General features: G+C 37.6%; 1 protein-coding gene across 1 annotated transcript; it reads left to right on the forward strand.

Moving 5' to 3' along the window:
* Positions 1-2721: 2721 nt before the first annotated feature.
* PLDBETA2 (phospholipase D beta 2) lies at positions 2722-23512 on the forward strand. Its single transcript, XM_087324059.1, has 11 exons — positions 2722-2858; positions 3317-4235; positions 5290-5406; positions 7857-8054; positions 8154-8423; positions 12944-13012; positions 13101-13248; positions 21751-21899; positions 22044-22232; positions 22676-22873; positions 23018-23512. The coding sequence occupies exons 2-11, from the start codon at positions 3354-3356 to the stop codon at positions 23309-23311; spliced, it is 2514 nt and encodes an 837-aa protein (XP_087180185.1). The 5' UTR covers positions 2722-2858; positions 3317-3353; the 3' UTR covers positions 23312-23512.
* Positions 23513-25563: the final 2051 nt, after the last annotated feature.

Below are 25563 nucleotides of genomic sequence, written 5' to 3' on the forward strand. Positions count from 1 at the left end.
GGGAGTCCTAACTACCCACTTTGTAGTCATTTTATGAGATTGGTAGATTGTGTTCAAGTTTTCCATTGTGGAGTGTGGACCATGCATGGTGGGGATCGAGTGGCTCATGTCTAGGTTGCTAGTTGAGTTAATTTTGGGAACCAATACTCAATGTTGCCCTCAAACCACCCTTGAAGTTGACTCATTGTGAGAATCTTCAATATTTGTCAGGCGATAAATATTCATTTTCCATGGTAAACTACTATTGTATCCACATTCATTCATGTACATTGAGTAGCATGATCAACCTATTTCATAATTGTTTTTGTATCCCCTTACTCATACTTTATTGGAGTTGTGTACTCAACTTTGCTGCTGAAGGAGCCAAAAATAATGACTATCCTTATGCCAACCTTGGGTGGTTACGAGCCTACGAGCTATTAAATTTGTTTGTCTTGCCTTTGCATGACAAATGTTCAACAATTGAATAATTGTGTAAAGTTTTGAGCTTCAATATGTAGTTGCATTTCCCAGACACAGTGACTTAATTTTATATACTCTTAAACGAATTTGTTGCATTTGTCATTGTCATGCAAGTACATATAATTGACTAGCTTATGAAAATTATATATATATTAAAATAATGAGGCATAAGGGAGTAATAACAAAACTAATAAAACATGTTGTTTCAATGATTGCTTTTTAGTTTAGTTCTTTTTGCATGTGAACCAAGATCCTTTACGTAACAAGCATTGTTGCATTGAACTTGTGTAATAGATAATAAAGTTGAGGGAACTTGAGGCAAAGAGAGTGTTAGAAAATGTATTAAGAACAATTCAAATTTCTAAATAAATGTAATAAGAAGGAGCTAGAACATATGTGCTCACTCTAAAATCCAAATGTGGAATTAATCAAATATTGTATTTGTATTATGGCATGACAGATATCATAGGATGACCTTAGACGAGTACTCATCAAGAGGAAGAAAAGAAGTGGCTAAGCTATTTTATCTAAATGTAATGTAAATTTTGTCAATGGTAAGGTAGATATTGGGACTAAAGCTCTTTTCTATTCTCTTTTTCCATAAAATGGTAATTTAATTGAGTACAAAATGTATAACTAAAGTAAATGGAAATGCAACATCAAGTGAACCCCATCCAATTCCCAAGTGTATCCTTCATAACTTACTTTCCTTAGAGGACCTATTCTATGAAGTTACCTAACGACCACTGACGGTGGACATGATTTCGTATAACCCTACTATCTTGGATCGGCCATTCGGAAGTCGCCAACAAAGAGAATGCCAAATGTGTCTTCAACTCCATATTGAGCATAAAAACAAAAACAAAAGCATTGCACATTTCTATCTCTCTCTCTCTCTCTCTCTCTCTCTCTCTCTCTCTCTCTCTCTCATACATACACACTCTAAATTTAAAAAGTCGATGTAGGCTTTCTTTTTTTAAACTTTTTAGATTGTATTCCTTGTGATGTAATGAGAAAGTGAATGACGCATGTGACAACTAAGTGGAAAAAATATGACAAATGTGATGCCTATTGGAGTAAGAATTTATTTGCATGACTTCATTAGGCTTTTTTCATAAGCTTTACTATGGAGCTTTCACATGCTATTGACATGAGGATGTTTGGTTAATACAGTTGATCCCTTCGAACGTTACAAAGTTCCTAAAAACATTTACAATGACATATTGTGTTGTAATATATGTGCCCACACAAAAATCCTAACCAACATAGAAGAGACCAACCATTGTATCTGTAATTTGGCTTAACATACATAACTGGCTTGACCTTTGATGAGTATTCGTCCAGAGAGAAGACAAGAAGCAATCATATGTTGCCGAATTGCGTGTTTGGTGATTTGTTGCCATCAAATATGCATGCAATCAATCAAACACGCCAAGTTACAAATGAGCTCATTGTCAAATGATCGATAACAGAGATAAGCATGCTCTCACATATGTTAAAAACGTCCGATGTTCAAGTCTCGTTTCGCCGTTCATTCAGCGAGTGCAATTTGTTCTGCTCGAAGGAGGTATAATAAGATTGAGTATGAGAGTTTTTCGGTGAGGAGAGGGCCAGGACGGACGAGACCCAGGGCCTTCGGAAGCAGAGAAGACAAAGGAATATGGAGTCAAGAGGTGAAGCCTTGGTGAGGCTCTCTAATGGAATGGTATTGGTTAGGTCAATAAGAGTATATGAATGAATAGGAGGTTTCTTCTTCATGACCAACCCCCACCTCCCCCCCAAGTGCCCCACCTCTCTCTCTCTCTCTCTCTCTCTCTCTCTCTCTCTCGCTACTTTCTCTCTCAACAGCTAAATGAATGAATGAATGCATAAGGTTGTAATGACCCACTTCACAAACTGTAATTATAATGCCAAAGAGAAATGCATGGAAAGGATGATGTAAAGAGAAAGCTATATAAAATTCCTTTTTCTATCTCTCTGTTCTTTTTTCCTTCCTTCTTCCTGTTTTTTTTTTTTTTTTTGTTTTTTTTTGTTTCACCCTCAGTATAATCCTCTGCTTTTGTTTCCTTCTTCTTCTTCTTCTTCTTCTTCTTCTTTTATTTTATTTTTTCTCCTGTTGGTTTTGTCTTCCTCTTCCTCTTCCCCTCCTCCCCTTTCCAAACTTCCTTCTGAATCTATCTCCATTTGGGCTTCTTCTAAATGTCTTTCCTTCTCTTTCTAATTCTGTAATATAGCAGAGTCCAACTCAAAATCCTCTCTTCATTTTTATTTTTTGCTTCCAAAATCTTCTAGATTTCATTTGGGCGATTTTTTTTTCTCTATTTTTACCCCTCTAACTTCTCTTTTGAACAGCGGAAACAAAACCAAACAAATTCCTTAATCCTTCCCTCACTAAGGTAAGCACATTTGTTTCCTCATTTTTTCTATTCGATTTAGACATTGTGCCAGGGGGATTCCTTTCTTACACGTAATGATCAAATACACCATCATAATGAATCGTTTTTTCATTAGAAGAACGTGAAATGAGGGATTCAACTTCTGATTATGATAGTCTATTTGTTCAATGTGTATTATAATTAGCTTTGTATATATCTATATATATATGTGTGTGTGTGTGTATATATATATATATATATGCGTGTGTGTGTAATTGTTCCAAGTTCTTTCAACAATCTTATCCCTAGAATCCTCGAAAATTCAAGGTCTGTATGTGTGATGTACGTTCAAAAGCCAATTATATTTGATTTCTCAGAGTTGCAAATTTCATGGAACTGTGCGTTTTTTTTATGTAAGAAGCTTTTTGGGCATCTAAAGTTCTTCTTTCTCAAAGCTGTTTGAAATATATAGTTTCTAGTTGATTTGGGAGCAGAGCAAAGCAAAGCAGAGAAAAAATGGACCCAGAAGTGTTGCTCTATGGAGTATTAGATGTGTGGATACACCGAGCATTAAATCTACCAAATATGGATACTTTCTCTGAAGTTTTACGGCAGTGTATAACTATCTGCAAACCATGTATAAATACAGTGTCAAAAGTAGATGTGGAGAAGAGCATACATAGTGATCCCTATGCATGTGTTATTTTGAAAGGTGCTACCGTAGCAAGAACACAAGTTATTTCCAACTCATTGAACCCTCAGTGGAATGAACATTTTGAGATACCAGTAGCTCACACTGTCTCAGATGTGATCTTGGTTGTCAAAGATAATGATATGATGGGTGCCCAATTCATTGGCCAAGTCCAAATCCAGGCTGAATCGATCTTATCTAAAGGCATTGAACGTCAAACTTTCAGTTTGACTGGAAAAGATAACAAACCATTGAAACCAGATGTGCAAATTGAGATTTCGATCAAATACATTTCAGTTGCCGATGACCCATCATATAAAAATGGCATATGTGCAGGCCCTGAATATAAAGGTGTCCCAAAGACCTATTTTCCTTTGAGGAAAGGTGGACGTGTGACTCTTTATCAGGATGCGCATGTTCCAGATGGGTGTCTTCCTTCTTTCGAGCTTCAAAATGGACTGAAATTTGAGCATGGGAAATGTTGGGAGGATATATTCAATGCCATTGTACATGCTCGACATCTTGTTTATATTGCCGGTTGGTCGATATACACAAAAATCAAGTTAGTTCGAGATGGAAGCCAAAAGAAAATTCTCTCATCCAATAAAACACTTGGGGAATTGCTGAAGGCGAAAGCTGAGCAGGAGACTGCCCGTGTTTTATTGCTGGTTTGGGATGACAAAACATCTCACTCTGTCATTGGAAATGTGAGTTTCAATCTTGGTTTATATGTTTGATTAATATCAAACAATTAGGAGATTTATCTTCAATCATGTTTTTCCTATGTTTGCATGATAAGAAACAATTCTGTGACTGCCCGTGTTTTGTTTTTTGTTTGGAATGACGATACATCTTACTGTTGGAAGTGTGCATTCAATCACGCCTTACATGTTAAATATATGAAACAAACAGGTTATTTGAGTAGAATAGAAAGCAAAAAAACTCTTTCATCTATGTTAAGAGTCTCATCCATTCTTATGGTTGCTCGTCATGTATTGATAGAAAATTTTGAAGTTCAATTGTGCTCTTGTAATGTTTAGATTGACTTTCAATATGTCCTTTCAAATTAATATTAAGTGGACCCCAAATTTCTTAATGATATTGTTTTCCCTCAGGAATCTCGTGAGCTTTTATATTATATGTTGTTTTAGCTTGCTTTTGTAAAATCTGTGCATCTTGTGGTGTACTACATATTTGGGGTTTCACATTTCTGTGTGTTATGCAACAATCGGCAACGGTTCGGTTCAGTTTGATAGGGTCAAAACCAAACCGTTAATTTTTTTTAAAACCTGAACCGAACTGAACCACACCAAACCACGAAACCGTTAAAACCACGGTTATGTGGTTCGGTTTCAGTTTTCAACTTAGGTCAAAATTAAAATTTTAAAATTTTTAAAGATGTTTCTAAAATGTGAGAATAAGATCTAAAATGAAAAGATTGTTTAAAAACAATTTAAAAAAAAAACAAACCCTGTTAAACCGAACTGAACCGTTTAAAAAAACCCGAACCCGAACCCGAACCGTTTAAACCGTTTAAACAGTTCGGTTTCCAACTGTTGAAACCGAACTGAACTGTTAAAAAACCCCGAACCGAACCGTTTAAACCGTTAAGCTGTTAAGCCAAGGTTTTGCAGTTCGGTTCGGTTCAAACCGAACTGTTGCTGATTGTTAGTGTTATGGTTATCCAGAGGACGATTTATAATGCAAACCAAGTTGTGCGTTATGATTTTCATGCTAGTTTTTTTTTATCTCAATGTGCAGGTCGGTGTCATGGGAACACATGATGAAGAAACTAGAAGGTTCTTCAAACATTCAAACGTAGCTTGTTTGCTTGCTCCTCGCTATGCAGATAAAAAGTCTAGCTGGTTCAAGCAGAAGGTTAGATAGCCATGTTCTTAGAAATTTGAGTTAATTTGCTAAGTTCACTTTCCTGTACTGGGTTTAACAAAGGCAAAGATGTTAAAGAAGGTGATCGCAATAGTTTTTCCGACACGATTTAACATGAATTCGTTCCATTTATCTAGAAGGAACATGTATATTCAAGGATATTGGATACCACATCTTAATGTTTAAAACCTGGCATTTGTATTGTTTTATTGTTGGTTTTATTTAAATTAGATTTGAAACTAAACCAAAGTTTCCTGAGTAGTTGTGACCATCAACTTTAAAGAAGGCAAACCTTCAATATTCTGACGATCAATTTTTAACAAAGTCAAACCCTTAGTATTTATCTGGGGCTATGCTCCACTGCGTTATTCTATGCATCTAGAAGGAACTATCTATATTCAAGATGTCCTGTAATACATTAACTAGAGGAAACATGGAGGTGGGAGGAAAAGGTGCTTGATGAGTTAAAAAGGGAGACATGGAAACTTCAGGTAACAGGGTAATAGAGTCTGATGAACCAGGACGTGCCAATTCTTCTCAGCTGCCCATCTCTTCTGTATGGATGCCTAACTTTGCTTCGAAATCCAGAATAATACAAATTACACAAACTCAAGGGTCTCTGATTTTGTACAATTCTGTGCTTTTATTTCATTGTTTTTCTCTTCCAGATAATTGGCGACATAGTGTCCATACTTAGTCCAATTGTTTGCCTTGGGATTCAGATTCTACTTTGCTGCCTTCAAATCTAATTGCAGTTCCTTGCAACAAAGCAATCTATGATCTATCCCATCAGGTCCTAATATGACACGTAGCACCTATCAGATGGCATGAATTGGCCTTATGTTCTGCCTCATAAGACAGTTGACGCTCCATTTCCTTTTAAGAGATGGAACTGACATGCAGATCCTCTAGGTACAACATTTAAGAATTGTGTTTTAAGCACAGTCTCATACTTCCCAGTTGTTGCAATAAAGTTGTATCCACAAATTCATAATTTCTATGGAAAAGTTGTCAAATCATGTTCACACAACCATATAACCAGCCTATGAAACTTCTAGAGGGCAGTAAAATACCAATGGATCCATAAATATGGCAAAGATTTCACCAACGGAGTATCTATATAAATAAAGAAACACCTCCCTGAGATATTTGTTGCACTCAGAAGACTTAATTTCACATATAGGAAGCCATATTGCTCCTGAACAAGGCCCTATAGACTAACGCCTCTTTTGGTATTGCGTTATTGATAATCAAGATAACAGGACAAGAATAAGGTAGGGCCCAAACACTAAACATGTAGCCTGCACTTTAAGGTGCTAAAACCTGTAGATTTTCCAAGGTACTCTCTCCATTGGATATAGTAGATTTTTTTTTTGGTCAATGAGATCCGCAGATCTCAGCACTCTACAAAGACTCTCCATTTTAGTTCATCACAAAAGGTTTATTTGAATAAGGTAAATCTTACTTATGCTGTTAGGTCACACCTCTTCAACAAAATATATTAACCTGCTTGCCTATGTCTTTTAAGTGACTTTATGTAGGGCCCCATCTAAAGCAACTTTTTAAGCTATAACTTTACTGTAGGACCTGAACACCTCCACACATCTGAATCCCATTCTAACTGAACAGATCACATGTCAGTCCTGCGCTTACGAGTCTTGGCATCTCCTATCTGGGGCCCATTTGTTCCATACTAGAAATGTAATCTTCCCTCTCAATTCCAAGACTTTGCGGGGAGCACATAAGATGATAAATATAGATAAGTAAAAATGAAACAATTCTAAGTAACACATCCTGGTAACACAAAAAATAATCCTTACAATATTTATCACTACAAAATGATCCAAGTAACATTCATGGGGTGTCCACCACATTTCACCTCTCTCAGATATGTCTTTATTTTGTATGTTGTCCTCGGTCTCCTTGTTACTTGTACCCATGGATTTTATATCATGGTACCTCGATTACAGCTCAGTCACAGAGGGAAATGACCCAATTTAGGTACAATTTAAGTTTGCATTATTTTACAACACATAAGATTCACAAGGATGCAAGTTTTGGTCTCATAGAACATTTTAACCTTAGGAAGATGTTAATATAACATTTCATTTCATCTCTCTTTTGTTACTCACGTTGATGAGTTAACATGAACAGCTGTAAAGGAAGAAAGGGCAGTGAATGGACATAAATAGAGGAAATAGAAAACAAAGAAATTGAATCGAAAGGAAAGTCAGAATATGAACGAGAGATAGGTGACCATGTGAATATTGGAGCTTATTATGTACCAAGTACCAGGATAGATTGTCTGACTGCATATAGTTTGTCATACTTTTGAAATTACCAACAAAAAGAAGTAACTTGCAACCGTTAATTTTTCATATTTATGGTTTGAACATTTACCTAATTATTCGGTATGAATGTGCTGGTTAATTTTATTGTAGGTTATTGGATCTCTCTATACACATCATCAAAAGGTTGTGATTGTGGATGCGGCAGCCCCTGGAAACACTCGACAATTGGTTGCATTCATAGGAGGACTTGACCTTTGTGATGGTCGCTATGATACACCCAACCATACTCTTTTTAAAAACTTAAACACTACATTTGCTGATGATTATCACAACCCCACATTTCTAACAGTAAGTGGAGAAAAGCATAATGTGCTTTCACTATATGGAGTGGTTTCTGTACAATTTGTATATCGAGTCTTATAATATTTCTTATATTTATTCATGTAGACAGTTGAAAGTGGAGGGCCGCGGCAACCTTGGCATGATTTGCACTGCAAGATTGAAGGGCCTGCTGCATATGATGTTCTAACAAACTTTGAACAGCGTTGGCGGAAAGCTGCAAAATGGCATGGTTTTAGGCTCATGTTTTCGAAGGGTGTTCAGTGGTATAATAATGTCTTTGTTGATCTTAAACAAGTACCATGGATAATTAGCCCTTCCAAAGGCCAAGATTGTAATGTGACAAAAGATGATGATCCCGAAAGTTGGCATGTGCAGGTATATCATTTCCTTTAGTTAATTGGCGATTTAGTTTTAAGCTAGTCAATATTTAGTTGTCATCTTGATGTGTTTTTTTATTACTTTTTTGACATTTTTAGTAATCTCTTTTATTTTTATTGTATTTAATTTACTTGTTCCTTGAAATTCTTGAAGTTAGGCAAGATGATGTTGCATGAACGATGTGAAATGGTCAAGGTCCAATGGTCTATAGGCCTTAGGATTGTCCTGTGATTGGTCCAGTTAATATTGGATTTTAAAGTGTGTGGAGGTGTATGCATCAAATTGTGCCCTATAAAGCCACTTTATGTGAGGCCCTTTGTAGCAAACCGATATGTGATCCCTGAGAGGTCTAAGACATTTTATTACCATCAAATTGTAAATCTGTGCCCTGTTAAATCATTTTAAGGGGCCCCCTACCGACATTCATGTTAATATTATAAGCGAGTGGATAAGTGACAAATGAGAGGGCAAAGACATTTGTTTTGAAGAGGTGACACCTGACCGCTTGGGAAAGATGTACCTCATTTTTTTTACGGAAACTTGAAATTTAGTTTTAGAAAAATCTGTGAGATCTATAAATGATTTCCTTTTCTTGCTAGTATGCTCAGTAGAGATTACTTTGGAAGCTCTGTGCTTGGTGGGTACTGTTTCTAGCGTTTGGGGTCTATTTTATTCTATTATCTTCTATTAACTGTAAAATAAGAAACATAAAAAATATCTCCTTGCTGTACCCAGACACAGTATCCTCCTTGGCCAGGGATGACATTTGGTGACTCAGGGATGCCCATAACTTGCAGATTTACATCTCAGATGATCCTCCCTTCTTCAATTGTAGTCTGCACAAGTGAAATTCCTTGTACTTGTTTCTTAGCTACCACCACCTATCCAGATTCTTATGCTTCAATTTTTATTTTTACTTCTTTGACTACTTCAGCCCAACCATTCTTAAAAGGCGTTAAATAGAAATATAATTAAGACTTGACTAAAGAATCTCATCATCTATACATGTATTTTTGTCTTTGAAAGATTTATAGCGTAGATCGATCCAGAATGAGAGGTCTCTGAAGCGAAGGGAGCACTACAATGGCGAGAGATAATGCCCTTTATTTGTTGATGACAAGGGTAGTGATATCATGGTCCCCGAGGCCAAGGCCGATGTGCACAGCAAAGTGCTATTCCTGATCTATTGTAACCCCTTTGCGATGTCCTGGTTGGGAGGCCATTTGTGTAGCCCTCGATTTACTTGTAGCGTGAGTAGGAATGGTGGGGCTAAAGAAAGCGGTAATTGTTCTTTGTTAATGAGCTTTTGAGGCCCACTCCAAGGAACCTTTTGTACCTAGGTCCCATGGGTCAATATTGGCCTCTCTATGAACGCTAAAAAGATCTATCTATGTATCTATCTATCATGGGGCATTGATGCTTTTCTCCTTATCATACAGGCAATCATTAGACTAAAGGTCTCTCTAAATTTTTCCAGCTACTTGCCAAGTGTAACAATAACCAGTTTGTGGTTCTTGGAACTGCAAATATGCGCGTTGTCTTTCAAGAGCATCAAGGGCTGCATATCCATGAGAGAGTCGAGCACAAGCAACCTTCCATAAGGAGTACTGAGGCCCTTTGAATGTTACTCCTAGGTACGTGTAGGATTGTGTGTATGGCACCTTTTCCTCTCCCAAAAAGAACTGTGGTTCTGATCTTGTTACCCACACTTGTGTGGTGCTAAACACCGTCACTTCAGTTTTATCTATGTTTACCGACAAATCTTTGTTCATACAAAATACTTTTAACGCATTTAGGTGTCTTTGTAGTCCTTCCAGAGTGTTAGAGATCAGCACAATATCATCAGCATATAGCCATATTTGTGTGGTTATACTTGCTAGACATGCTTTTGAACCGCTGAATCTCTCTTTGTAAATGTGACACCTCATCTATATAGAGACCGAAGAGAGAGAGTGGTAGTGGGCATCCATTTTTTACTCCAATTGTGCTAGCCACAGTCTCCGACAACTTATTGGGAGATCACACCTTCCCTGACATGGATTCATACAATGCTTACTCCCCGTAGCATATCTATAGATACTTTGAGGGCTTCTAGCCGTCCCATGAGCCTAGCACCTGGTACAGTGTCGAAGGCTTTTTAGAATCCGCAAAGCAGCAATAAATCCTCTTATTATGGGATGCCCTCAGTAAGGGCTCGGAGGGTCAGTATGTTATCCAAAGTTGCAAGCCCCTTCCGGAAGCCTGCCTGTCCAGCTGAACAGCAGCCATTTCTCTCTCCCCATATGCTCAATACTGACTTTAGGATTGAGCCATATAGTTTGGTCAAGTAATGGAGAATCATGATTTGTCCTATAATTGCTTGGCATCATGGGGTCTCCCCTCTTGAAAATTGGGAATGGTATGTTCTGTCGAGCTAGTAGGGAACCGTCACACATAGCTCTATTAAAGATGTTTGCGAGCAATAGGAGCAAGATGTGTTACGGGCATAGATAAAATGCTCACCTACCAATCCATCATGATCTTGGGCCTTCCCAACTTATGGCATATTTTATACGTTTTGTGAGTGAAAAAGCTGGATTGACATGGGTGTGAAAAATGTGGGCGGGGGAGTGCGAGCTGCCCGGGGATATCGTAGTGTACCTTTGCATATTCATGCCGCACCTGGGTGAGGTCAGTTGTGTCCTAGGTTGCTTCTCATTAAACATTTTACATGCTCATTTACTCTCTTGTCCAACAAGCTATACACATGATCTTCAAATTTAGCTAAATATGATCTCTTCTTCTTCCTCACGGGGTGTTGGAAGGTTGCGCTTGTTTGTTTCTGTATAATTCCCCAAAGCTACTTACATTGCTAGCATCTCCTTCTATCATGACATTCCTCATCATACTAACTATTTTATATGACTTGACCAGATTTGGATTCAATGCTTTCTGCCCAATGTTGCATATACCAAACTCTCATAAATTCCATATATTGGATACCTCTCAATTGAGTTTTGAATGTGTTCAACTCCACCGTGTCATTCCTATTACCACACCTTCTCATGCAACATCATGTGATCACCTTATTAAGAACTTGTCAATTGTAAACTAGCTTTCAAGGGTGGGATGTTGCAATGCCTAGCTAAAGAGGATCAAGCATGCAAAGCACACTATTTCATACCCAAATGTGATGCATATATTGATGCATGGGTACATTTCTCCATGATCATCAGACAATACAGCACTCTCCATGAACATCATACCATAAAAGCTATAATCAACGCAAATGCTATGATTTTTAGACTCATTAACGAATATGCAACATCACCCTATTAGAATTGTAGATTTTGATATTGTAGTCTCATAAGCTTTCGTCTAGGGGGGTGAAAGGATCCAATCCTAGCATGCCGCTATATTCTCCACAACTATACACATCAACTGTTCTAGGTTTATCGGAGATAGTGAACTGTTATTTCGGATATAAGAGATGGAGATCCCATCAGTTAATCGACTGTGCTTGCACCTCCTTTTGGGTTCCAACATGTTACATATGCAATTGTGATAAACCATTATATATCACAAATATGTGCGCACTTCTCAATTCTAGAAAGTGTTTGCCATAGTCTGTTGCTTCACTCATATCTTGTTGCTTAAGACTAACTTCTTGTACCATAACTTCTCCATACATAGTTGTTTGTCCATCCTTAGTTCAGACATTAAAGTATCCTAACAATATTATATCCCCTATAGCACAAAATCATGTGCCTTTCTTCTCTGTAATAATGAGCTTCCCATCTCTATATACAGCCCATTCTCCTTCTTTTCTTGCATCAAGCATTCGTGGCATGTTTTCTTTGCGATATGCTACTTCAGATGGAGGGAGTTCATGATCTAAATATATTTTGTTACCCTTGAATGCCCTTCTCTTGGATAGGTAAAAGTTTTTTCTTTTTTTATATCCATGAAATGGTTAGCACACGTCTCTTCTCACTGTCCATGGTGAAGCAAATGGAATATCTGATGTCACAGTCTTTATTCCGAGATTCTGATTATCTTCTTGTGGGCTTCCACAAGGTTGGGGCCTACATGCATTAAAAATTGCTACTGCCTGATCTATACTCCTTCGCAATGTCCTGGCCAGGAGCCCACTTCTGTAGTCCTTGTATGACTTGTAGCATGATTAGGATTGATGGGGCTAAAGGAAATTGTGATTGCTCTTTGTTGACGTGCTTGTGTGGTTATATTGTTGTCGAACTTTTCCTTGTGTCTCTTGTGTTTCTGGAAGAACAGTCCCAAGCATTGTTGATCCTCATATTCCATTACTTTACATAGTGGGCCAAATCCTTGGTTACAGACGGATAAATTTTATTGTCATCTTCAGAGGTCAAATAGTGGGCCAAAGCCTTGGTTTGAGATATAGATAGATTTTTATTGTTGTCTTCCGAGGTCAAAGATGACCTATGAGACAAAAAATATAGAATTTTCATGCAATACATGTGAAAGTGAGTGACAGAAAGAGAGATTTATCAATGCAGATATTCAGGTCAATTGATTCTGGATCTGCAAAGGGCTTTCCAAAACACATAAAAGATATAGCTGAACAGGTGAGCTTGTTGTTACGTTTTCTCTTCCTAGATCTTTTGCTTCTCTTTTTGGTGTTTTGAATTAATTCGATGATATTTTGGCACATAGAATCTAGTCAGTGGCAAGAACATTGCAATAGACATGAGCATCCACACTGCTTATATAAGCGCAATTCGTTCAGCTCAGCACTTCGTATACATTGAGAATCAGTATTTTCTTGGTTCATCTTTTGCATGGCGAACTAGTCAGGAAGCAGGTACTTCTTTTTGGTTAAAATTTACCTAACCACATGGCTCTATGATTCGGAAGATCAAATGATAAAATACTAAGAGACAAAGTTTTGTTTTTTCGTTAAACATTTTATTAAAGAAATGATTAATGGCATGAGGATTTCATGGTTTTGAGTTAAATGTCTTAAACCACTAGGCTAACTAAATAACTGGGGACTCTATATTGGAGGGTGGCAGCTCCAGACCTCCACTCTCTTTCATCTTTATTCCTTCGCTTCGGAGACCTCTCCATTCTGGATTGACCTATGCTAGAGATCTTTCGAAGACAAAAGTTACAATATATCTAACTTCAGAATCTCACATGTGCCGAAAACCAGATTCCTTCATCTGTTTTTATCTTATCTACTTTTATATTTACTAAGTAATACTTATTCTATTTTGCTTTGTTCTCAAAGACGAGACAACACTTAAGATGTAATCTCTTGTTTGGTCTTATAGGCCATTTTGGCCTCTTAAAAGACATTAATATATCTTTCTTTCTATATTCTCATCTTCCTAGATTCGTCTCTCTAGAATCTGCAACTCTTTAAATGCCTTCTCTCTCTTCCACTTTTCCACAATATTCCCTCTTATTCCTCATTTATTATACTTGTTTGGTAGTACAAGAGGTACTTAACTACCAAACAACTATTTTGCCCACGTTCCCCAATTTTGTATAAATATGCTATACCAGCCTCTTTTGTAAGAACTTTATTTTTGCTGCTACTTGCAAATAGGCTCTACTCTTTGGCTGTGTCTCTACTCTTTGCAACTATTTTGTTACTGCCTTTTCATGGCCTTCTCACAGCTTGGCTGTGTCTAATTTTTTGTAACAACTGTTCCATTGTTGCTATTAACAGCTTTTCTCAAATGGTATCAGAACTCTAAGGTCTCCACAGCCTCAGCTTGAATTTTTTGCCAAAGAGCACACAAGCCTATCTTCTTTTATCATACTCTCCCACCCTTAAGAGGACTTTTTTTTTCTTTGTAGCCTCCCTCCCAACCCTAAAGAGGAGGTTTGCTTAGCAGCCACCCTCCCAACCTACAAAGAAGGTTCTTTTATTTATCTCATCTTAGCCTCACCTAACATCTATGGAGGATTAGAAAGGCCTTGAGCGTCTACTTACAACTGCCGTAAACAGTCCAGTTGTAGCTCAAGAGGAGGATATCCATGGCCTCACATGCCACCATTGTTTCATCAACCATTCCCCAACTCCCCAAAGAGTCCATCTTAGATGGGAACAGTTACTTGGATTGGGAACTACAGATAAAGACCTTGGTACAATACCATCATCTATGGAATGTAGTCAATGATAGTGAGAAGAAACCACTGGCAACTTCATCTTCTTCAACCACATCAGTTGTTGGATCATCTAAAGCTTGGCTAGATAAGGATTCTCGTGCTCATGCTTTCCTCATGTTTAATATTAAACTGAGCATTGCTCGTCAATTTCAAGATACAAATGAAGAGACAACCAAATAAAAAACAGGTATCATAGAGCTAATTGTGCTCAAATGATAGCTATTGACAATCAACTAGCAAATCTCAAGATTCATGATACTCCAAACATCATGGATCAAATCACACAATTTGTCACTCTCCTAAAGGAGCTAGTTTCCTTGGGAAGCAAGTAAACCGAAGTTGAGTTTGTGCATCATCTAATGATCAAGTTGCTTAAATCATTCTCAGCCTTAACAACTTCCCTTCTTCCCAACACACCTGATATGTAAACATTTCTTGGCATGCTTCAAGGTAGGGCCACAAGGAAAAAAAGTGCTCAAACTTCTAATGAGATGCTTCTCCATGCGAAGAATGAAGGCAAGTGAAAGCAAAATGGCAACTCCTACAACAAACCCAATCCAAGACCACCAGACAACCCAGCCTACAAGGAGCTCACTTGTCATTATTGTGGCTGCAAAGGTCATATTCAGCCCGATTGTTGGAACAAGGAAAGGGACAATGCCAAGAAATCTTCTTCTACCGAAATTCAACCTACACCAAAATCAAACTCAGCCTACTCAGCCAAAGAAATAATTTTCCTTGGCATTGAAGAACATTCTTCACATTTGGTTGGACCAACTACCTCAACCATTGATGAGTGGTTAGTAGACAATGGTGCTACTGCACACATTAGGGCAAATCCATTTTGCATGATGTCAAGCCTAGATCCTCTGAAATCTCCATAGGAGATGCCTCAGGCATTGAGACTTCATGTGTGGGTCATGTGTTTCTTAACACTTCTTCAAATGATGAACCTGTCGTTCTTCAAGATGTGCTACATGTGCCTCGCATCTCCTCCAACTTACTTTGGTCTAACAAATCACTAAGCAAGGTTATGGTATCTACTTTGTTAGCTTAGCTTTGGAAGTCATTGACACCAATAGCCTACAAATTGTAGCTAGTGGCACACAAGAAGGGGGTTTCTACCACTTGAAAAGGTTCCACAGACCCTTAGAAAAATCTAAGTTTCATCTTCTTCATGTTCTTCAAGGCTCTCATGCCTTGGTAGCACAAGAAGATCCCACGTTGTGGCATGCTAGGTTTGGTCATCTCAAGTACGACTCTCTTCAAAAGCTCTCCTTAGCAGCTAGTTGAGGATTTTCCAATTTTCAAAACTCCCAATGCCCCATGTCTTGTTTTTCATCATGACAAGCACATCGAGAGCTTTTCCCTCATCAAGCCACGCACAATGCAACATCTATCTTGGTCTTAGTGCACATGGATCTTTGTGGTCCATTGAAAACCACTACTCTTGGTGGTGCACGCTACTTCATGCTTATCATTGATGATTTCGCACGTAAGGTTTGGGTTTATTTGGTTGCAGAAAAATCTCAAGCCTTCACCAAATTTCAAGAATGGGTAGCTCTTGTCAAGATGAGACATCAAAGAAAGTTCGAATTCCATCAAGCTTATCACTGTTTTTGTTCTCAATGAGGCATTGCTAGCCAATTTTCCACACCCAATACTCCTCAACAAAATGGTGTTCTAGAAAGGAAGAATCGTATAGTCCAAGAGATGGCTCATACAATACTCTCCCAATATGATCTTCCTCTCGTTTTGGGGTGAAGTTGTCAACACAGCAGTCTACATCATCAACTGCTGCCCAATGCAAGCAGTTGCCGCAATGACCCTTGTAGAAGCATTTACAGGTGTAAGACCCTCAGTTTCTCAATTAAAAGTCTTTGGTTGTGATGATTGTGTTTACATTTCAGATCATAAAAGGACTAAATTTGAGTCCAAAACCAAGAATTGCAAGTTCTTGGTTACAACACACAATCTAAAGCTTATAGGTTATGGGATCTAGAATCAAAGTTCCAAGTCATATCTAGGGATGTTCATTTTGTAGAGTCTAAGCTGGATGACTCTAGGAGTTCACCTGAGTTCACGGTTGAAATCCCAGTTGCTCGGGAATCTCCTATTTCAGATGATGTCTCACTTTCAAGACTCCCATATCCTCCCACTCCTACTCAAACTGTTAACTCCACCAACAATTCAAACCTCCCTCAACTCCAATTGTTTCCCCTTCCTCTACACACCAGCTTCCACCAATTCCGAATTGGCTTCAAGCTACCATTCGTGATTCCCATCTCTTCGTTGCTGAACTTCTTGAGTATACAGTGGGTTCTCCTACCAACACGAAAAGAACACAGGTCACAATGATGACCTCTTCACTCATGCAACTTAACCTTACTCCGCACTATTGTGCAATCACAAGAACCCACTACAAGAGAGGCTCATGTTCTTCCAAAGTGTAAAGCGACAATAGAAGTTGAACTTAATTCCATTGATTGGAATCACACATGGGAGTTGGTCCCTCAACCTCAACATAGGCAAGTCATTGGATTGAAATGGATTTTCAAGACCAAGTACCATACTGATGGTACTTTGGATAAGCATAAGGCACGCTTAGTTGCAAAAGGCGACTCACAAGTGGAAGGAGAGGATTATGAGGACAACCTTCCTTGATGGTGACTTGAAAGAGGAAGTTTATGTAAAACAACCTTCAGGTTTTGAGATTTCAGAGTGGGAAAACATGGTCTACATATTACACAGCCTTGTATGGATTAAAGCAAGCTCCCAATGCTTGGCATAACAAAATTCATACATTCTTTCTCTCTTGTTTGGTCTTATAGGCCATTTTGGCCTCTTAAAAGATGTTAATATATCTTTCTTTAAGAACAAAGTGATCCGAACTGATATTATTAACTTGGAAAACAAGATAACATGGATCAGCCCCAAAATACCACTTGGTACACTATAAGACACACTTCTTACATACATCGGAGGATGGATTCGTTATCAGGCCACCTTATATGGACATAATCTATCCTATGCACTGCGTAGTGTGATAGGCCAGCTGCGAACTTCATCACATCAGCTACAGATTGCGGTAGGCAGATATACACGACTACGTCTAGAAGAGAGAATTTGCCAATTGTGTCATCAAGGAGTGGAATTTGAGGAACACTATGTTTGTCATTGTAGTGTCTTTTATGAAATCAGAGGGAGATACCATTGCCTCTTTAAACAAGGCTTTGACCCACTACGCAAGGTAATGGAATATGAGGACCAACGATGCCTAGGACTTTTCTTGCAAGAGCTCAAGTGACATTGGGAAAAGTTGTTGAAGAATACAACCACACAAGCTCATCCACAAAGAACAATCACAACTTTCTTTAGCCCCATCACTCCTACTAATGCTACAAGTCCATCACGGGATACACAAATGGGCCCCAGACCAGGACATAACAAAGGGGTTACAATTGATCTGGCAATAGCAATTTGTCGTGCACATAGGCCCCGGCCCCATAGACCACGACCTCGACACCCTTGTCATCGACAGATAAAAGCCATTATCTCCCGCCATCATAGGTGCTTCCCTCGCTTCGGAGACATTTCCATTTTGGATCGACCTATGCTAGAGATCTTTCGAAGACAAAAGCTACAATATACCTAACTTGAGAATCTCACATGTGCCAAAAACCAGATTCCCTTGTTTCTTCTCTTTTCATCTTATTTACTTTTATATTTACTGTGTAATATTTATTTTATTTTGATTTGTTCTTAAAGACGAGAAAACACTCAAGATGTAATCTCTTATTTGGTCTTATAGAACAATTTGGCCTCTTAAAAGACGTTAATATATCTTTCTTTCTTTCTTTCTTTCTCATTCCTTGTTGGTATGCTAAAATGCAGCAATGGTTCCAATATAGCTTGGACTCTCCCCATTTGAATATGACCAAAGTGGAAAAGAATAGAATGACCTGAATTGATATTATTAACATGGAAAACAACATAACATGGATCAACTCCAAAATATCACTTGGTACGAAGATGGCCCACTATAACCACACTTCTTACACATCGGAGGATGGATTCATCATCAAGCCACCTTATATGGACATACATCTATCCTATGCACTGCGTAGTGTGATAGGGCAGTTGCGAACTTCATCACATCAATTATAGATTGAGGTAGGCAGAATACCTCTAGAAGAAAGAATTTGCCAATTGTGTCATCAAGGAGTGGAATCCGAAGAACACTATGTTTGTCATTTTAGTGTCTTTTTTGAAATCAAAGGGAGATACCATTGCCTCTTTAAACAAGGCTTTGGTCTGCTACGTAAGGTAATGGAGTATGAGGACCAATGGTGCCTAGAAATATTCTTGCTAGAACTCCAAGAGACATAGGGAAAAGTTCATCCACAAGGAACAATCACAACTTTCTTTGGCCCCATCACTCCTACTAATGCTACAAGTCAATCAAGGGATACACAAATGGACTCCCAACCAGGACATAACAAAGGGGTTACAATAGATCGGGCATTAGCAATTTGTCGTGCACGTAGGCCCCGGCCCCATGGGCGACGACCTCACCACCCTTGTCATCGATAGATAAAGGCCATTATCTCCCATCATCACAAGTACTTCCCTCATTTCGGAGACCTCTCCATTCAGGATTGACCTATGCTAGAGATCTTTCGAAAACAAAAGTTACAATATATCTAACTTGAGAATCTCACATGTGCCGAAAACTAGATTCCCTCATCTCGTTTTATCTTATTTACCTTTATATTTACTTAGTAATTTTTATTTTTATTTTTATTTGTTCTCAAAGACGAGACAACATTTACGATGTAATCTCTTGTTTGGTCTTATAGGCCATTTTGGCCTCTTAAAAGATATTAATATATCTTTCTTTCTCTCTTGGGTTTCAGCACTGTTATGCTGAAAACAATCTCTATGTCTTTTCCCAAGATAATTTGTTATGCTTGATTATATTATATGTTGATGACCTAATTATAGGGTCCCTTGCTTCTAAAATCGACGAGCTCCGCACTAACCTCAAAACCACATTCAAAATGACTGATCTAGAACTTTTGCATTACATCTTAGATATGGGGGTTCATCAACCACATGGTGGTGTCTTCCTCAACCAACATAGGTATCTCAAGTAACAATCGGCAACGGTTTGGTTTGAGAGGGTCCAAACCGAACCGTTTAAATTTTTTTGAAACCTGAACCGAACTGAACCACGAAACCATTAAACTGAACCGTTAAACATTTTTCAAACCGTTAAACCATTAAACCGTAAAAACCGCGGTTTCGTGGTTCGGTTTCGGTTTTCAACATAGGTCAAATTTATAAATTTTAAAAATTTATAATATTTCATTATTTAGAATTTTTAAAATTTTTAAGATATTCCTAAAATGTGAGAATAAGGTGTAAAAATGAAAAGATTGTTTAAAAACAAATTTTTTAATTTTTTAAAATTTTTTAAAATTTTTTACAAAAATTAAAAAATTAAAAAATTAAAAACCGTTAAAACCGCGGTTTTTTATTATTGAAACCAAACCGAACCGTGAAACCGCGGTTTAACAGCTTAACGGTTTCAACGGTTCGGTTCAGGTTTAGTTTTGTTGCCGATTGTTAATCTCAAGCAGCTCCTTGAGACCTATGGCATGTCAAATTGCAGGCCACTCTCCTATCCCATGGATCCAAACTCAAAGCTAGCTCGTGAAAATGATTCTCGCATATTTGAAGATATCACAAAATATAAAAGGTTAAGTGGGTCTCTTCTTCACTTAACTTACACCATGTCCAATTGTCCTATAGTGTTAGTATTCTCAGCCAATTCTCAAGCACTCCAAGACAAAGTCATTGGCAAGTAGTTATCCAAGTTCTTAGGTATTTAACCAACACACTCGACTATGGTCTCTCTTTTAGGGACAGCATTGAGCTTGTTCGCTACTTGGACGTTGATTGGGCAGGTGATATTGATTTTGGAAGGTTCCCATTTGGCTATTGTTTTATGTCAGGCTCAGGCTTAATTTCTTGGAAATCAAAGAAGCAAAATTCAATTTCTACCATTGATGGAAGCTGAATATCAAGCCGATTTGGATACTTGTTGTGTGTTGCTTCCTTTAATGAAATTGCTTTGTCACATTGGTGTTTTGCAAGACTCTCCTATTCAAGTTTCCATTGAAAGCCAAAGTGCCCATGCATTGGCACATAGCTCAACATTTTATGGTAGAACAAAACATATTGAAGGGCACTACCATTTTGTTCTTGAATTAGTGAAATCATGTTAATCAAAACTCCTCAACTTGACCTATTTTCCTACTCAAGAAAATGTGGCTGATTTGTTTACCAAGCTACTTCCAAGGCAAGCCATTGATCAGCTCCTCAATCGACTCAATGTTGAACTGCGTTTTTGGAGCTGAGAGGAGGCGTTGGAGGGTGAAAACTCCAAACCTCCACTCTCTTTCATCTTTATTATCTCTCCTCTACATTCTCTCTCTTCCTAGATTCTTCTTTCTCTAGAATCTACAACTCTTTAAATGCCTTTTCTCTCTTCCACTTTTCGAAGATATTCCTCATTTATTGTACCTGCTTTGTAGTACAAGAGTAACTTAACTACCAAACAACCATTTCGCCCACATTCCCCAAATTTGTATAAATAGGCTATACCAGCCTTTATTGTAAGAACTTTACTTTTGTTGCCATTTGCAAACAGGCTCTACTCTTTGGCTGTGTCTCTGCTCTTTTGTCCCGGATAGATAGATGAGCAGGATAAAATGTCCATCTAAATTAGTCATCATGTCTACATGGGAAAAATGGCTTGTTTCAAGGGGAACATGACTGAGATTGTTGTCAACAATATTTTCATAACAACTGATTCGTATAGGCTGTGAGCAAATGGAGACATTTTTGAAATAGAGAAATCTACAATTTTACCTCTTCACCTCTGAAATCCTCGGAAATGTACCCATTACTATAGGTTCATTCATCTTGTCTGTCTTTAACAAAGTGAAAAATCTCGTGGTTATGGAATTTCAGAAAAACAATGACAATAAATAAAGAGTAAGACCATGTGTTATGGACAAACTTTGCCTTTTTAATCGGTTTGAATAATCAAATTAGTTAGGGTTTTCTAGTGCAATGTATGAATTTTAAAAAACTGCGTGTTACATAAAATGAATAATAGGTGCCAACCACCTGGTGCCAATTGAGTTGGCATTAAAGATTGTGAGCAAAATAAAAGCCAACGAACGATTTTCTGTGTATGTTGTGATACCGATGTGGCCGGAAGGTATTCCGACAAGTTCTTCTGTACAGGAAATTCTTCACTTTCAGGTAAAAACACCGGATATTTATTGCCAAGTTTTTATGTACGTGTGTATGTGTGCATATTTTCAATCGAGTATCTTAATATATGATAATTGCTTTTATGTTCTGTCAAGTATATTAACACATGATTATGGCTTTTTATGGTTGAAGACTCAAACCATGGAGATGATGTATCTCTTGATTGCAAAAGCTTTAGAAGAAATGGGTCTGGATAAGGTGTATCATCCTACTGATTACTTGAGTTTCTTTTGCTTGGGAAATCGTGAGGAGAAAGAAGAAGATAATCCTAATAACAATGAAGCACCACCTTCAACTCATGTTGATGAGAATACCATTCAGGTAAACATATTACTGGGGGTTCTGACATGGTTTATGTTATGTTAGTAAATTCCTTTTGGGTTAGTTTAGAAGCTATTCTTGTTGTATCAACCCTTGTTTGGCTCTGAAGGCCTAAAGTCGTATATTATTAGAGGCCTTGCTCCAGGTTCACATTACCCAATGATGTAAAAAAACAACTCAAATATGATGTGAAAGATTATGTTGGGTTTTCATATACCTTGGGTGAATATAATTTAGAATGTGGTTCAGAAGGGTTAGAAATTAGGCTTTTTTGAGGTCATTCTCTTGTATTACAAAGACAATGCAAAGGAAGAACAGTAATCATAATTAGTAATAGTTTTTTGATGCGAACAATCACATATGCTGTTTAGAATTAGCGTGAATGATGGCTTCATGATTAATTCCATCGACCTCGAGTTTAAGCTAAAATGTCAATGTTGCAGGCACAAGTTCAGAAGAGTAGGCGATTCATGATTTATGTGCATGCTAAGGGCATGATTGTTGATGACGAATATGTGATTCTTGGTTCAGCCAATATAAATCAGCGCTCGATGGCAGGATCAAGAGATACTGAGATCGCCATGGGTGCTTATCAACCTTCTTGCACGTGGGCTCACAAAGGCTCTTCCCCACGGGGCCAAGTACATTTCCTGTTTAACCCTAGCTTGTCGTGTGATTTTCATTTTGTTTGTATCGATTCAATCCCATTGATATCACGTGATACATACTCCAGTAACAACCTTTTTTTTACCTCTCTTTTCTTTTTTTATTTGGGTGCAAAAAAGGTATATGGCTACAGAAGGTCGCTGTGGGCCGAGCATTTGACTGTAGAAGAGGATTGCTTCAAGGAGCCGTGGAGCGTGGAATGTATGAGGAAAGTGCGAATCCTTGCAGAAGGCAATTGGAAGCAGTTTGCACAAGAGGAGGTGACAAAGTTGCAAGGGCATTTGTTACTATACCCGATCCAAGTGGATTTGTCGGGGAAAGTAGGGCCATTAAGTGGTCATGAAACATTTCCTGATGTAGGAGGAAGCGTATTGGGGTATCAGACCAACCTACCCGATAGTTTGACATGCTAACGAGAAATCCACGGTATATTCCTGTTTCTATAGTTTGTAAACAAACCAGGCAATGTAGAGCAACTAACTAGTATATATATATATCCTGATTATTCTTTAATTACTTTGCTTCTGTAAAATCCCTCGGGTTTGTAATAAAAAGTCCCCTCTCAACTGGCAATGTTTCTGGCTAATATAGAGAAAAAAACTGATTTGTGTGTTCATTCTTTTTCTTGGAATTTTTTATTTGTTTATTACAAAGGGACTTGAGATCTATTTTACACTATTACTACTACCACCACCACCACTAGTAGTGACTTTCGGAACGTCATATTCCTTCCTATGCATCGGTGCAACTTTTGTTGTTGTATGGAACTCAAATTGCTAATTGTTATTAAGAATTAAAAGATGTTAATCAAAGTAAATACCCACTTACCCCTTGCAAGTAAGGGGAGGATTAGTCACAACCCACACTATGATTTAGGTAGGTATATGCACATTGGATTGTGCACTATGTATGTGAATGCCCCCTGGTTAGTAAAGGAGGGTTTGTTCACAACCCACATTATGATGATGCCAATGTTGTCATGATTATACCTTGATTTTGTAAAATGCTAAATGGGTTAGATATCTTAAAGAGCTGGAGTCATGTCATGTCCATATAATGTCAATTATTTGTGATAATATTTCGAGTTCATGGGAATGCACATAGATTCTTAGGCACATCATATTGAGCCACATTTGTTAAACTCCAAGAGTTAACTACCTAGAAAATAGTTCACTTTCTTTTTAGAACAATCGATAGCAATGAAATATTAGGGGGTGATGAAAAGGCAAAAGAGTAGAGGAAGGAGGGAGTGTATGTAGTGTTTGAGCCTTCCGAGTATCATAGCATTTTGTAGTTTGTTAACATGGTGTGGGGTTATCATGGAAGAAGCTTTTTGTCAGTGTTGCAAATAAAAACAAGGTCATGGTAAAACCTTCAACCTTTCAATTTTGGGTGGTCCAAAAAGTTTGTGGTAAAACATTGAATCTCTCAGTTGGATGTAACTGCAATTTTGGTTTCGTAATAAATGTTGTATGCACGGGGGTGTAAATATGGCATTTATGAGATGCAACTAATACACGTGTAAGATCTTGTTATATTTTCTACAGTGCAACATACAATGTATTATTATGAGAAGAGTTTATAAATTTTTTATCCACTACTTGTAGTATGTGATTCTGTCTTGTCACACCATTGGTTGTAAACACCATTTTGCATTGAATCTGATTGCACTTGGTCATTTGTAGAATTTGCTACCATTGTAGAACATCAGAAAGTGCATGATTTCAATTGGTTGCAAATAAATGGTGCTTAACTTGTTACATGCATAGTGAAAACACATAATTGCATGTAATGTTCATCCTTCTAGGAATTCTTTATGACTTGAAGCATTGGTGAGTGCCAATAGTAAGATTTCATCATAGCTCAATAAACCGAGCTTCTTTAGGGTTAAAAAATGTGAGCCTAAAAGCTTTAGGTGATCTAATAGTTTCATTGCCTTCTTTTTTAAAAGATTTTCTTCAATAGTGGTTTCATTGCCTTTTTGTATTGGGAGTAGTGCATAATATTGGAGGACAAATTTGGAAGGTGTTGTGGTCTTTATGAACATAGTCTTTTAACCACAAATTTTGAGTCCCCTAAATCAAGAAAAACTTTCCCATGATTAGTTAAGCTCTAATAATGGTCATTTGGCAAACACAAGTTCTTGAATCATATGATGAATTACATTCTCAAGTGATCATCATTCATAATTTCAGAACTTCAATTGTCCCACCTACACAATCCAATATTAGGTTCCCTCCATACACTAATAGGAACAGTAACTTCTTCATGGCGTATTTTAAATTTCTTGGTAGTTTGTATTTCCATTAATTCTTCGTAGGACTTTATGAGTTTGAACAAGTTAATCTCTTCACAAATCCTATTCATTTTGATTTTCTTCATCGCAATATCTAGAAAACCAAATCAATGTAAGCAGAAAAAAATACATAGATAATGCGAAATGCCTTTGAGAATCATGAAGATTTGTTTTCCATAAAAGAGAATTAGAATTCAAACTACAATCTAACATCATTCTAAAATTGTTACACAAATGTGTGTGTTTGACATGTAGTCTTGCAAATATATATATATATATATATTATATATCAATGTCATGAAGTATTGTTGATCCATTTATGAGAATGATTAAAGTGGATCCAAAAAGTTGCTTGGATGTTTGCAAGTC

Source organism: Azolla caroliniana, unplaced genomic scaffold (genome assembly GCF_043228905.1).
Source record: "Azolla caroliniana isolate FFs.n. ecotype wild unplaced genomic scaffold, voAzoCaro1.0.p SCAF_9, whole genome shotgun sequence".
NCBI lineage: Eukaryota > Viridiplantae > Streptophyta > Polypodiopsida > Salviniales > Salviniaceae > Azolla > Azolla caroliniana.

What these genes read in the sequence shown, in the direction of transcription:
- PLDBETA2 (XM_087324059.1), top strand. Translation starts at nt 3,354, where the DNA reads ATGGACCCAGAAGTGTTGCTCTATGGAGTATTAGATGTGTGGATACAC. An exon ending in TAAAAGATATAGCTGAACAG is followed by an intron (nt 13,013 to 13,100) that starts GTGAGCTTGTTG and finishes TTTGGCACATAG; the next exon opens with AATCTAGTCAGTGGCAAGAA. An exon ending in AGGAAATTCTTCACTTTCAG is followed by an intron (nt 21,900 to 22,043) that starts GTAAAAACACCG and finishes TTATGGTTGAAG; the next exon opens with ACTCAAACCATGGAGATGAT.